Genomic DNA, 14914 nt, shown 5'->3' with positions numbered 1-14914 from the left:
TATGTATGTATCTGTCTCTCTCGTGCGCTCCCCTGTATATGATGTCCCTCCTCCTCCTCCTCCTCCTCAGCCCTTCTCCTGACGTCACGCTCGCTCTCTCCCCGTGTATGTATATATACAGTATATATATGTATGTATCTGTCTCTCTCGTGCGCTCCCCTGTATATGATGTCCCTCCTCCTCCTCCTCCTCCTCAGCCCTTCTCCTGACGTCACGCTCGCTCTCTCCCCGTGTATGTATATATACAGTATATATATATATATGTATCTGTCTCTCTCGTGCGCTCCCCTGTATATGATGTCCCTCCTCCTCCTCCTCCTCAGCCCTTCTCCTGACGTCACGCTGGCTCTCTCACGCCCTCTATGGGCTGACTCGCCGGTCACATGATTTCTAATTCTCTCTTACAGGAAACTGAGGCTGTATATATATATATATATATATTGTCAGCACAACAAGCAGCCCAGTATATGCCGGACAGGTGGCGGGCAGAGCTCAGTCATGGCGTGGACCTCCTACCAGCTAATCCTGGCAGGGATGATGCTAGTCACCGGCTCCATCAATACACTGTCAGCCAAGTACGTATTGTTTACATCGGACAGACTGTGCTGTGTGTATATACAGATGTAGCAGAGCTGAGTTTGTCATTATACTGGGTATTGTAGGTAATTGGGGAATATTTGGGGAATCACAGAACCTGTAACATGGTGACATGACCCCGGGGAGTGGTTCAGCACAGAGCAGGTTATAGGGAATGGAGCCGGGCCGTATACACTCATCTATGAGGTTTGTATCTGTCTGGTCCTTGCTATACACTTCCTTATGTACTTTGTGTTTAACAGCTGAGGATTTGTTTCAGTGTATCAGTATAGGTAATGAGGTGAACACAACAGGATACATACTGTATGTCTCCTGTCCTCTGCGCTGATACATTGTGACAAAACCTATGAAAAGGTCGAGGTCAACACCGACCTTCAGCCTTGACTTTGTTACAATTGTATCCAGTCTATTTAGTCCTTTGTGAGTTATTCCGTCCCCTGCACTGATACACTGTAACAAACCCTCAGCGCAGAGACTTGTGCTATTGACGTATCATCTCACGGTCAGGCAGATATCGCCATCTCATACAGGGGTTCACTCACCATTTTGTGCCAAATTAAACATTTATTGTTTCTGCAATGTTTCCTCCAAAAATGTCAATTCACATTGCAGAGTTCTGTCTCTTATTACAGTTTCTTATAAGTCTGTAACACTGTAAAAATATGTGAACCCCGTCACTCTGCACTGCGCACATGTAGGCAGCCCCCACTAGGGGTCTACACTGCACTCAATAGTTATTGGCCCAGATATGCTGAAAGACAGTGTAAACTTAGACAGGCAGTCTGATGCTACAACAGATTTATCACAGTGACTGATATAAGCCTGATACTACACCAGATTTATTATAGTGACTGATTATAAGTCTGATTCTACACCAGATCTATCACAGTGACTGATATAAGTCTGATACTACACCAGATCTATCACAGTGACTGATTATAAGTCTGATACTACACCAGATCTATCACAGTGACTGATATAAGTCTGATACTACACCAGATTTATTATAGTGACTGATTATAAGTCTGATACTACACCAGATTTATCACAGAACTGATAGCAAGCAAGATACACACAGGATTTAACACAGGATTGGTTATACACCAGATTTATCACAGTGACTGATTATACGTCTGATACTACACCAGATTTATTATAGTGACTGATTATAAGTCTGATACTACACCAGATCTATCACAGTGACTGATTATAAGTCTGATACTACACCAGATCTATCACAGAACTGATAGCAAGCAAGATACACACAGGATTTAACACAGGATTGGTTATACACCAGATTTATCACAGTGACTGATTATACGTCTGATACTACACCAGATTTATTATAGTGACTGATTATAAGTCTGATACTACACCAGATCTATCACAGTGACTGATTATAAGTCTGATACTACACCAGATCTATCACAGAACTGATAGCAAGCAAGATACACACAGGATTTAACACAGGATTGGTTATACACCAGATTTATCACAGTGACTGATTATACGTCTGATACTACACCAGATCTATCACAGTGACTGATTATAAGTCTGATACTACACCAGATCTATCACAGTGACTGATATAAGTCTGATACTACACCAGATTTATTATAGTGACTGATTATAAGTCTGATACTGCACCAGATATATCACAGAACTGATAGCAAGCAAGATGCACACAGGATTTAACACAGGATTGGTTATACACCAGATTTATCACAGTGACTGATTATACGTCTGACACTACACCAGATTTATCACAGTAACTGATGCCTATCTATACCACCCTTTAGTTGGCTTTCTCTAAATCAGAATTATATGGCATGTGTCCATCAAGTCAAATTTTTTTTAGCCCAAATTAGACAGGCTACATTGCACCAGAGATGGGTCATGTTCATGCCATTGTCTAGTCATAAACACAATAGACAATCTGGGCCATTATCTGCCCCCTTTTACATCCTATACCATCCTCTCTGGTGTCCTATATGAGCTGCAGTCATTGGTGGGAAAATATGGAACTATAAAAAAAATTACTAGTCAAAAATTACAGACCTGAAGTGAAACATTCTTCATCATTTTAGTTTTTGACTCATGAATTTCTCTGACATTTTTCCTCGTTTGCACTTTTGAAGTCGCCACTCACGCATAATATGTGGTCACATGATGATCGGGGTCAGAGGTGAACGTCTCACGTGATGAGTCAGGCAGGAAATCTGGTCCTCAGTCAGCAATTACTTCTCCGGTTTGTACAGACGTGTGTGTCTTGTGATCACCGCAGTGACATTTACTATTATATAGTCATGTCATACACCCATTGCCAAAAATAATCCGACCCCAAAAAAAGGACTGATGAAGTGTGATGTAATGATGATCTATAGACAATATGGCAGGACATGGAGGTATATACAGGCTGTGTATGGTATATAGCAGTACATTTACCACAGATGTTACACCTGTAGCCTGGATACAAGATGAGATACGGCAGGACATGGAGGTATATACAGGCTGTGTATGGTATATAGCAGTACATTTACCACAGATGTTACACCTGTAGTCTGGATACAAGATGAGATACAGCAGGACATGGAGGTATATACAGGCTGTGTATGGTATATAGCAGTACATTTACCACAGATGTTACAGGCCTGTAGTCTGGATACAAGATGAGATACAGCAGGACATGGAGGTATATACAGGCTCTGTATGGTATATAGCAGTACATTTACCACAGATGTTATGTCCTGTCACTTATCCCGGACCCCACTCACTTCCATACAGCTAGGTAGGAATGGCCTAGATGGCGGACATTATCCTGTCCCACCCCCAATCCAATGATGTCCCCTCTACTAGGCAAAGAGCACATCGTACAGTCATGTCTCGCAGGCAATGAGCTCTCACTATGAAGTACACTACCCAAAAGTATCCCCTGGGAGCCTTTTTATAGGGCAGCAGGGGAGGGACTTTTTTTCTCGCTCTTGCAGGACGAGTTTGGCAACAATCTGACATTTCTGTCTGGGTGCGGTATTATTTTTGTGAATGAGTGTATCGGTAATTCATTGAGATTGCATCAGTATTGGCACCCAACCAAAAAGCCGATGCTGTTCCGGTAGCCGCTAGCAGTAGGGAGTCTATCCAGGTCACTTGTAAGGCTTGGTTTTGGAAATGGAGACACCTAGGTTGTGATCATGGCTGGACAACTATGTGCACAATGCCAGGTGGCAGCTAGAGAGGTGTAAAGCCATCAGTAACCTCAGGGGGCGCCGTACTCTGGAGGGGCCCTCTGCTTCACCCTATATGATCAGAATTCTATAAGTGACCGAACAGTTCGCTCCTGTGCGATACAACAATCTCGGCTCTGCTACATCCGTCTTACTTTGCTTTGTTCTCGTATTAAGTGTCCTGCCCTGTAATATTATCAGGGAGTTTTACAGAACGTTGTTATCTGTGACTAAACACTCCGGCGGCCAAAAGTAGAAGTGAGGAGGGAGCAAAGTCCGTCCTCCGGTATTATCCAAGCTGCAGCGAAAAGTGAAACTTTACTGAGCGCTTTCGATAGAGAAGATATTAAAGGAACACTCCGCCTCGCCGCAACATTTTATAGTTTCGATTCACATAGAAGGTTTAGTATCGGTTATGTAATGTATTGTACTCTAGTCACATCCAGAGCTGCATTTAGAATGGTTTTACTGCTGGCTTTGTAGGTAACTCAGCTATAGCGCGTATCCGAGCCGCTGCCCCCGAGACTACAGACGGGCAGGAGATGTCTTACAGTTGTCACTTTGTTTACCTGGATCATCTGCAGATCAGCCGCTTCTTCACCTGACTCTGACTCATAGACTGACAACGGGCGGTCACATACATGTACTGTGCACTATATACAGTATAGTCAGTGGGAGGTGGTGCAAGTATACAGGGATATAGCAAGAGTGTATGGGGATATAGCAAGAGTGTACGGGGATATAGCAAGAGTGTATGGGGATATAGCAAGAGTGTACGGGGATATAGCAAGAGTGTACGGAGATATAGCAAGAGTGTATGGGGATATAGCAAGAGTGTATGGGGATATAGCAAGAGTGTATGGGGATATAGCAAGAGTGTACGGGGATATAGCAAGAGTGTACAGGGATATAGCAAGAGTGTATGGGGATATAGCAAGAGTGTACAGGGATATAGCAAGAGTGTACAGGGATATAGCAAGAGTGTAAGGGGATATAGCAAGAGTGTACAGGGATATAGCAAGAGTGTACAGGGATATAGCAAGAGTGTATGGGGATATAGCAAGAGTGTACAGGGATATAGCAAGAGTGTACAGGGATATAGCAAGAGTGTACGAGGATATAGCAAGAGTGTATGGGGATATAGCAAGAGTGTACAGGGATATAGCAAGAGTGTACGGGGATATAGCAAGAGTGTACGGGGATATAGCAAGAGTGTACGAGGATATAGCAAGAGTGTACGAGGATATAGCAAGAGTGTACGAGGATATAGCAAGAGTATACAGGGATATAGCAAGAGTGTACAGGGATATAGCAAGAGTGTACAGGGATATAGCAAGAGTGTACAGGGATATAGCAAGAGTGTACAGGGATATAGCAAGAGTGTACAGGGATATAGCAAGAGTGTACGGGGATATAGCAAGAATGTACAGGGATATAGCAAGAGTGTACAGGGATATAGCAAGAGTGTATGGGGATATAGCAAGAGTATACAGGGATATAGCAAGAGTGTACAGGGATATAGCAAGAGTGTACAGGGATATAGCAAGAGTGTACAGGGATATAGCAAGAGTGTACGGGGATATAGCAAGAGTATACGGGGATATAGCAAGAGTATATGGGGATATAGCAAGAGTATACAGGGATATAGGAAGAGTGTACAGGGATATAGCAAGAGTGTACGGGGATATAGCAAGAGTATACGGGGATATAGCAAGAGTATATGGGGATATAGCAAGAGTATACGGGGATATAGCAAGAGTGTAGGGGGATATAGCAAGAGTGTACGGGGATATAGCAAGAGTATACGGGGATATAGCAAGAGTGTATGGGGATATAGCAAGAGTGTACAGGGATATAGCAAGAGTGTACGGGGATATAGCAAGAGTGTACGAGGATATAGCAAGAGTGTACGAGGATATAGCAAGAGTGTACGAGGATATAGCAAGAGTATACAGGGATATAGCAAGAGTGTACAGGGATATAGCAAGAGTGTACAGGGATATAGCAAGAGTGTACAGGGATATAGCAAGAGTGTACGGGGATATAGCAAGAATGTACAGGGATATAGCAAGAGTGTACAGGGATATAGCAAGAGTGTATGGGGATATAGCAAGAGTATACAGGGATATAGCAAGAGTGTACAGGGATATAGAAAGAGTGTACAGGGATATAGCAAGAGTGTATAGGGATATAGCAAGAGTATACAGGGATATAGGAAGAGTGTACAGGGATATAGCAAGAGTGTACGGGGATATAGCAAGAGTATACGGGGATATAGCAAGAGTATATGGGGATATAGCAAGAGTATACGGGGATATAGCAAGAGTGTAGGGGGATATAGCAAGAGTGTACGGGGATATAGCAAGAGTGTACAGGGATATAGCAAGAGTGTACGGGATATAACAAGAGTATACGGGGATATAGCAAGAGTGTACGAGGATATAACAAGAGTGTATGGGGATATAGCAAGAGTATACAGGGATATAGCAAGAGTGTACGGGGATATAGCAAGAGTGTACAGGGATATAGCAAGAGTGTACGAGGATATAGCAAGAGTGTACGGGGATATAGCAAGAGTATACAGGGATATAGCAAGAGTGTACGGGGATATAGCAAGAGTGTACAGGGATATAGCAAGAGTGTACGGGGATATAGCAAGAATGTACGGGGATATAGCAAGAGTGTACAGGGATATAGCAAGAATGTATGGGGATATAGCAAGAGTATACAGGGATATAGCAAGAGTGTACAGGGATATAGCAAGAGTGTACAGGGATATAGCAAGAGTGTACGGGGATATAGCAAGAGTATACAGGGATATAGCAAGAGTATATGGGGATATAGCAAGAGTATACGGGGATATAGCAAGAGTGTATGGGGATATAGCAAGAGTGTACGGGGATATAGCAAGAGTGTACAGGGATATAGCAAGAGTGTACGAGGATATAGCAAGAGTGTACGGGGATATAGCAAGAGTGTACGGGGATATAGTAAAAGTCAGTGGCGTAGCTTAAGTCTTGTGGGCCTGGATGCAAACTTTACTCGGGGGCCCCTACTTCCCCCTAGAGCAAATTCTTGATAGAGGTGATTACAGGTGCTGAAGTATTATATGCCCACAGTAGCCCACTCACACTATTATATGCCCACAGTAGCCCACTCACACTATTATATGCCCACAGTAGCCCACTCACACTATTATATGCTCACAGTGGCCCCCTACCACTAAACCAGTGCTATTATAATACTTTGGTGTATCTTCAGACACCCCCCTTCCCTTCCTGGGCCATCCTCACTCCATCCTCTGGTCTGTCTTACTCTTCTATCTTCCGACTGAGGTCTTGCGCACCAGCGGTCACATGGGGCACAATGACGTCATTACGCCAGTCAGGCCCCTTTCCATTATCAATATGTATAGCGTCAGGGAACAAGGTTTTTTCTGACCACAACCATGGGGATTCAGGACCCAGCCATTTCCATCTGGCCACAAGCCCTGTAACCCTCCAGGCCTGGTTGTTGTCGTACCCCCTGCGAACTCAATCATTACACCGCTGGCAAAAGTGTTCAGGGATATAGCAAGAGTGTTCGGGAATATGAGACCCCCAGGATGAAATTACATTTGGTATAATGTAAGAAGTCATGTCAGAACTATATGGCTGTATTATATGGGATCTATACTGCAGTATACGGTGGTATCATATCACACCAATATCGTCGTATTATATGACAGTATTATGTCAGAAGTATATAGCGGCATTATCTTGTGAGTACTATATGGCAGTATTATCTGAGTACTATATGGCAGTATTATCTGAGCACTATATGGCAGTATTATCTGAGTACTATATGGCAGTATTATCTGAGCACTATATGGCAGTATTATCTGAGCACTATATGGCAGTATTATCTGAGCACTATATGGCAGTATTATCTGAGTACTATATGGCAGTATTATCTGAGTACTATATGGCAGTATTATCTGAGTACTATATGGCAGTATTATCTGAGTACTATATGGCAGTATTATCTGAGTACTATATGGCAGTATTATCTGAGTACTATATGGCAGTATTATCTGAGCACTATATGGCAGTATTATCTGAGCACTATATGGCAGTATTATCTGAGCACTATATGGCAGTATTATCTGAGCACTATATGGCAGTATTATCTGAGCACTATATGGCAGTATTATCTGAGTACTATATGGCAGTATTATCTGAGCACTATATGGCAGTATTATCTGAGCACTATATGGCAGTATTATCTGAGTACTATATGGCAGTATTATCTGAGCACTATATGGCAGTATTATCTGAGTACTATATGGCAGTATTATCTGAGTACTATAAGGCAGTATTATCTGAGTACTATATGGCAGTATTATCTGAGTACTATATGGCAGTATTATCTGAGCACTATATGGCAGTATTATCTGAGCACTATATGGCAGTATTATCTGAGCACTATATGGCAGTATTATCTGAGTACTATATGGCAGTATTATCTGAGTACTATATGGCAGTATTATCTGAGCACTATATGGCAGTATTATCTGAGTACTATATGGCAGTATTATCTGAGCACTATATGGCAGTATTATCTGAGTACTATATGGCAGTATTATCTGAGTACTATATGGCAGTATTATCTGAGTACTATAAGGCAGTATTATCTGAGTACTATATGGCAGTATTCTGTGGTCTTTTTATCTAGTACTCCATAATGTAGATGTAATGTAGAATAAATCGGCGTGATTCTGACTCCTCCGCTTCTTGTGTCTTCTGCGGTTTTCTATCTGATATTCTCTATCACTAGTATCTCTAGTATGTCTGATATTCGGAGGTTTCTGATACAATCTCTACGCTCCCCAATGGCTCCCTACAATGCTGCCCTCTAGTGGTAGAACTGCAGAACCTCTTTTATGGCGAGAATTTTGCTTTCGATAAGAGAAAAGACAAATTTTCAGTTCACATAAAATCCGTATATACCCAGGAGACCGTGCTGGACCGTGGCCTGGCTCATCCCATTTCTGTTTGGTTCTAGGTGGGCGGATAATTTTGAAGCTAAAGGGTGTAAAGGATCGCAGTCCCATCAGTTCCAGCATCCATTCCTGCAGGTGAGAGACGCCACTGCCTTGTAACATTGTATCAGCGGAATACACCGGGTAATGTCATGAATGCTACATTGTAACTGCAAGGATCCATGCTGGTGGCAGTAGCAATATGGCTGCCCAATGTACCTCCTCCTCCCAAGTACAGTGCCAGGTGTCAGCAGACACATCAAGGAGAACCCTGACCATAAGGGACACATGGGGGACCCCTGGCAAGGAGAGGCGACCATATAGAATAGTAGCCTGTCTATAGTTATCATTGTGTCTGTCTTCCAGGCGGTGGGCATGTTCCTGGGCGAGCTGTCCTGTCTGGCCGTCTTCTATATCCTGGTATTCAAGGACCGCCGTTCCCCGGAACCGACCTTGGCGCCATCTCAGCCCTTTAACCCTCTTCTCTTCCTTCCGCCAGCCCTGTGTGACATGACGGGCACCAGTATCATGTATGTGGGTGAGTAGAGATCGGCGCCGCCCCGGACGCAGCTAATACTTATTATACGGTTCAATTTGTTGCCATTTATTGAAACCTGTGCTTGTTGTTGGTGGATGAGGCACCGCTTATCTGCATTCACAGACAGCAAACCTGGTAGGTGACGTACAAGCCATTAATAAGAGGTCGGCGGGGGTAATGACAATGCTCTGTGAGCTCAACACATCAGTAACAGCTTCACAAATCTCTTTGCTAGTTACTACAATGTATCAATGGAGATTAAGCTGTTGAGCTCACAGAGCATTGTCTAGACTGGATACAATTGTAATAACACTTCAGCTAAGAAGTAAAACTATTGTATCCAGTCTGAACAATGCTCTGTGAGACCAACACATCAGCAGTAGCATACATCTCTTTACTAGCTTCTACAATGTATCAGTCTGGTGTCCAAGTGGTTGAGCTCACAGAGCATTGACTAGACTGGATACAATGTATCAGTCTGGAGTCCAGGCTGTTGAGCTCACAGAGCATTGTCTAGACTGGATACAATGTATCAGTCTGAAGTCCAGGCTGTTGAGCTCACAGAGCATTGCTTAGTCTGGATACAATGTATCAGTGTGGAGTCCAGGCTGTTGAGCTCACAGAGCATTGTCTAGACTGGATACAATGTATCAGTCTGAAGTCCAGGCTGTTGAGCTCACAGAGCATTGCTTAGTCTGGATACAATGTATCAGTCTGAAGTCCAGGCTGTTGAGCTCACAGAGCATTGCTTAGACTGGATACAATTGTAATAACACTTCAGCTAAGAAGGAAAACTATTGTATCTAGTCTGGACAATGCTCTATGAGCTCAACACATCAGCAGTAGCATAAATCTCTTTACTAGCTTCTACAATGTATCAGTCCGGAGTCCAGGCGGTTGAGCTCACAGAGCATTGTCTGGACGGGATACAATGTATCAGTCTGGAGCCCAGGCAGTTGAGCTCACAGAGCATTGTCTAGACTGGTTCCAATGTATCAGTCTGAAGTCCAGGCAGTTGAGCTCACAGAGCATTGTCTAGACTGATTACAATGTATCAGTCTGGAGTCCAGGCAGTTGAGCTCACAGAGCATTGTCTAGACTGGATACAATGTATCAGTTTGGAGTCCAGGCTGTTGAGCTCACAGAACATTGTCTAGAGTGGATACAATGTATCAGTCTGGAGTCCAGGTGGTTGAGCTCACAGAGCATTGTCTATACTGGCTTGTCCCCACTTCTCAGCTGGTAAGATTAGCTATGGTTACTGCCACAGACTGAGTACGTGACACAAATACTCGGGTGCTTTATATTTTCGGATGTACTCAGTACACGTGACATGACGGTTCCCCACGTGTCCACCTCTCTGGTCACACTCCATGTTTCCTCCATATATGTTGTATTTGTCACCCTACAGCTCTGAACATGACCAGTGCTTCCAGCTTCCAGATGTTACGAGGAGCCGTCATCATATTTACTGGGCTTCTGTCTGTGGCCTTCTTGGGGAGGAAGTTGGAGTGCAGTCAGTGGGTGGGAATCTTTGTCACCATCGCCGGACTGGTCATCGTTGGGTTGGCGGACTTACTAAGCAGTTCGGGCAGTGGGAAGAATCTCAGTGACGTCATTACAGGTAAGATATTCTGTGGGTATCATCAGCATAACATTGCTACATGGTAGATGCTACCACGGCCGTGTCCTGCTATATCGAACATGCAGCCAAGTGCAGGGCTTGGTCAAGGTCCATGAGGGTCCCCGGGCAAGACATAGAAGAAGTATCACTAATAGCTTACAAGATTTAGGCTAAGATTGGTTCCATACAAAGCCCTACCAAAACTACCTTACCATACCCAAACATATGACCACATAGGTGTGTTACTTGATTCTCTAATATGGTATCCCAAATGAAACCCCAGCTCAGGGTCTTAGAGTTGGATCTTCCTCTGTCCTCCGAGCCTCTGAATCCTAGAAGGAACCTAAATGACGAAGATCCCAGGGCAATATTCCCCCACCCCCTATGGTCAAGTAGAGTGTTCACAAGTTGTACAAATTTTTGGGTTCTATCTATGACAGAGTCACTGGACGAGGACACCAGAGCAGATCATTGATCTTCTCATCTTTTCCACCCTGCAGGAGACCTTCTCATCATCATGGCCCAAATTATCGTCGCCATCCAAATGGTCTTGGAAGAGAAGTTTGTCTACAAGCACAATGTGCACCCGCTCCGAGCAGTGGGGACAGAGGGTAAGTGTTTGTTATACCCCATGTTATATTTTTATGTTTTGGGTACACCAAAGCTGTCCAGAATCTTGATGGCGATGATCCAAGTGGACCGAACTGCCTAGCTAATGCAATACAAGCTCATGGTGACTTGTTTGTCTTCTGCAGGTTTCTTCGGATTTTGCATCCTCACTTTACTATTGATCCCCTTCTACTTCATCCCAGCCGGAAATTTCAGCAACAGCGACCGCGGCACCCTGGAAGACTCTTTAGATGCTTTTTGCCAAATGGGGAACCAACCGCTCATAATTTTAGCTCTACTGGGCAACATCAGCAGCATCGCCTTCTTCAACTTCGCTGGTATCAGTGTCACGAAAGAAATCAGCGCCACCACTCGTATGGTGCTGGATAGCCTCCGGACTGTGGTCATCTGGGTGGTCAGCCTCGGCGTTGGGTGGGAGAAGTTTCACGCCCTCCAGATATTGGGCTTCATCATTCTCTTGTTAGGAACTGGACTCTACAATGGGTTGCACAAACCATTGATGTGTAAACGGTGCAGAGAAGAAAGTGAGGAAACGCAAGGTCTTCTACGAGGGGAACGGACGCCCATCAATGCCGACTGCTAGTCAACGTTACGGAATGTTTTTGGAGAATATTGCATTTGGAAGATGTTATGACACCTTCATACTTTGGTTCAAAGTAAGGTTTTTATTGGATGGACTCTACGTAACGCCATCTTTAGGCACCAGTTCTGATGGACCTTATGGAAGGACATGTGACCTACACAGTTTATGTTGGTGGATAATACCCCCAAGAGAGTTTTAAAGTAGTATTGGAATCAAAGTTGGCCTAGAAGGACTAGACCAGACGAAGGACTAAGTCATGTAGGGTAGATAAACACAGCATTTCCCATGACCGGAACTCAAAGTTTTGTAAGGAGATTCTTTCGATAAGTTGGAAGATCTCCATAAATGGCACTAGAGCCTTTTCTTATCTCAAAGGGTTATTGGTTACGATTTTGAGATCTGAGAAGATAGTTGACCAACTATCTAAGAAAGTGGTCTGCCAATATAAAGCACTCTAATGACCGGGGTCCGACTTGCTGGTCACTCTTTGGATGGTCTCCAGTAGGGCCTACGAGCACTTCCTTCCACCTGAAGGACTCTGCATGATTCTTCTCTTATGCTATACGTAGTAATAGATGGTCTTCATGGTTTGCCAACCACCACCGGTGGTGTAGTACAGTACCTACCCCTGGAATGATGCTAACACTTTCTACGATACTCTTATGGTCTTTGTTGTATTATGTACAATAGATGAGCAAATTTTTGCAATTCAGAATTGCTCCAATCAGATCCGTTACGATCTGAATAAATTCAATACAAATTGAAAATGTGCCCCGATGGGCCTGAGAAGTTGTTTATTGGATTTTTTTGGTGTAAAAAGTCCAATAGTAACTGGCTGGTTTAGATTAGGTTCTCCATCATTGAAGGTAGGACTTATAATGACCGGGAGTAACCAGGACCACGTGACCAAAAACAGCTGCCAACTGACTCTCATTGGCTCTTGGTCATTGGAAGTAGGTCTATGACCAAGAGTTACTAGTTAGATAGTTGGCTGCCATTTTCAGTGATTCCTACAGAATGAATCCTGAAATTTTCAGATTTGCCAGAATCCAAAATTGTGGGGAAATTTGTAACAAATTAGATTTGTGCCGAATAAATTCCCCCCTTCTTGATTCCATAGGCCACAGGGAAGGGCTGAGATATTTGTCCTGATATTGTATTCTGGGGAATTCTAACATCAATTGTAACTGGTTTTAATGGAAGATTCCAAGTGTTCTACCAAGGACATTGATAGAAACATAGTTTCCCTTACGTCCTACCAGCAGCACGATATGAAGCTTGTGCTGCTGGTAGGACTAAGGAAAAACAGATCGACGTTAGAGTTGAGCGATTGGGAAAGATCGGATCCCGAGTAAATTTCACGATCGGGATCGGAATCGGCTGGAAAATTATCGGAAATCGGATTCTAAGAAGGATCCTGAAATCTCAACCCTAATCAACACCATGAACAACGAATTGTATTCCACTTTTTAGAATCCTTATTCCCTTTCCACCAAGTTTCTGTTCTTCGTTCCATTATGTAAAGACTCTATCCACCTTAAATTTTTCAACTTTCCTGAATTTTTTTCTGAAATCCCCCAAAATCATCAACATCCTACATCTCCTTGGGGTTGGGTCTTAACCAGGATGAGATTCCACCTTTCCTATATACTTCTACGTGGTAATTATAACTAACACTGGGCACCACAAATGGTATCCATGAAGGTTCTCACTAGGTTTTGGGTTTGGTGGAGTTGCACTTTATCTTCTCGAGTTTCTAGCACAAGTTTTTCATCCTTTCTTATTCTTATAACAAGTCTTATATCGTTGCTTTCCAGCTGCCTTGGCCGCTCTTCTACAACTTATAGGTCTTCTGAAAATTGAGATGTTACTAAGCTTAGGATCAGGTATCTTGGTGGCCGATTTTCAGAACTTTGGGCTGGAAATGTATTAAATAAAGTCCGTTTTAAGTACAAATAAATTAAAATCTAATAATTTGGTTTATTTTATGAATTACCTTGGTGGGAATTTGATTGTTCCACCAAAATCAAGGGACATCCGTGGATTTCCGAAGACACCAGTGATCCTTCAGAAAAGGTTTTTGTCTTCTCTAGCTATTAAAGATGGGAATGCCTTACTATTACCTAAAATTCCTCAAAATGGTGGAATTCATAAAAGAGGAACGTGGACAACCCTTGTCTAAGATACGGAGTACGGAAGCTTCAGCCAGTTTGGTCAACCTGGAGAACTCGTCCAACGTGGACAGTTCCTAAAAAGGGAAATGCGCATATAAATAACTAGCATTTGCCCGCGACTTCGTCCACGTGTCGTTGTTGGAGACGATCCACCCACGTTGCCCACCCCCAAACCCTTCTTCTGCGCTCATCCCTCCCGTATGGCACACCCTAAACTCCTCTCCCATAGGCCCCCTCCCACGTGGCCCTGGGGTCTCCCTGGCCCACCCAAAGCCCTCTTGCGCACCCTCCTCCTCCTGTGTGCCCCCCAAACCCCTGCCATGTGGCCCTGGGTGCCCCCTGAAACTCCCAAACCCCTGTCCCGCGACCCGCTGGTCCCCCAAACGCCTCTCCCGTGCCCCCCTGGCTCCTAAACACCACTCCCGCGCCACCCCAGTTGATCGCCCTGCCCAGAACCCTACAGTCCCCTGGGGTACTCACACAGCCGGCACACCCGATTCACTTGTTGTGCCCTGCAGATTCAG

General features: G+C 43.9%; 1 protein-coding gene across 1 annotated transcript; it reads left to right on the top strand.

Annotated features, from left to right (window-relative positions):
- The first annotated feature begins 369 nt into the window (after window positions 1-369).
- Window positions 370-14190, top strand: SLC35F6 (solute carrier family 35 member F6). Its single transcript, XM_075269330.1, has 6 exons — window positions 370-575; window positions 8865-8937; window positions 9208-9379; window positions 10791-11003; window positions 11504-11614; window positions 11759-14190. Exons 1-6 carry the CDS (start codon window positions 499-501, stop codon window positions 12214-12216), a joined length of 1104 nt encoding a protein of 367 aa, XP_075125431.1. The 5' UTR covers window positions 370-498; the 3' UTR covers window positions 12217-14190.
- The last annotated feature ends 724 nt before the right edge of the window (window positions 14191-14914 follow it).

The sequence above is a fragment of the Leptodactylus fuscus genome, chromosome 3, assembly GCF_031893055.1.
Source record: "Leptodactylus fuscus isolate aLepFus1 chromosome 3, aLepFus1.hap2, whole genome shotgun sequence".
NCBI lineage: Eukaryota > Metazoa > Chordata > Amphibia > Anura > Leptodactylidae > Leptodactylus > Leptodactylus fuscus.
This window is presented reverse-complemented; position numbering and strand designations above follow the sequence as displayed.

Excerpts from the sequence above, each read along its gene's own strand:
- SLC35F6 (XM_075269330.1), top strand. The coding sequence starts at position 499 with ATGGCGTGGACCTCCTACCAGCTAATCCTGGCAGGGATGATGCTAGTC. Across the intron at positions 8,938-9,207 it reads TCCAGCATCCATTCCTGCAG|GCGGTGGGCATGTTCCTGGG; the intron begins GTGAGAGACGCC and ends TCTGTCTTCCAG. Across the intron at positions 11,004-11,503 it reads TCTCAGTGACGTCATTACAG|GAGACCTTCTCATCATCATG; the intron begins GTAAGATATTCT and ends TCCACCCTGCAG.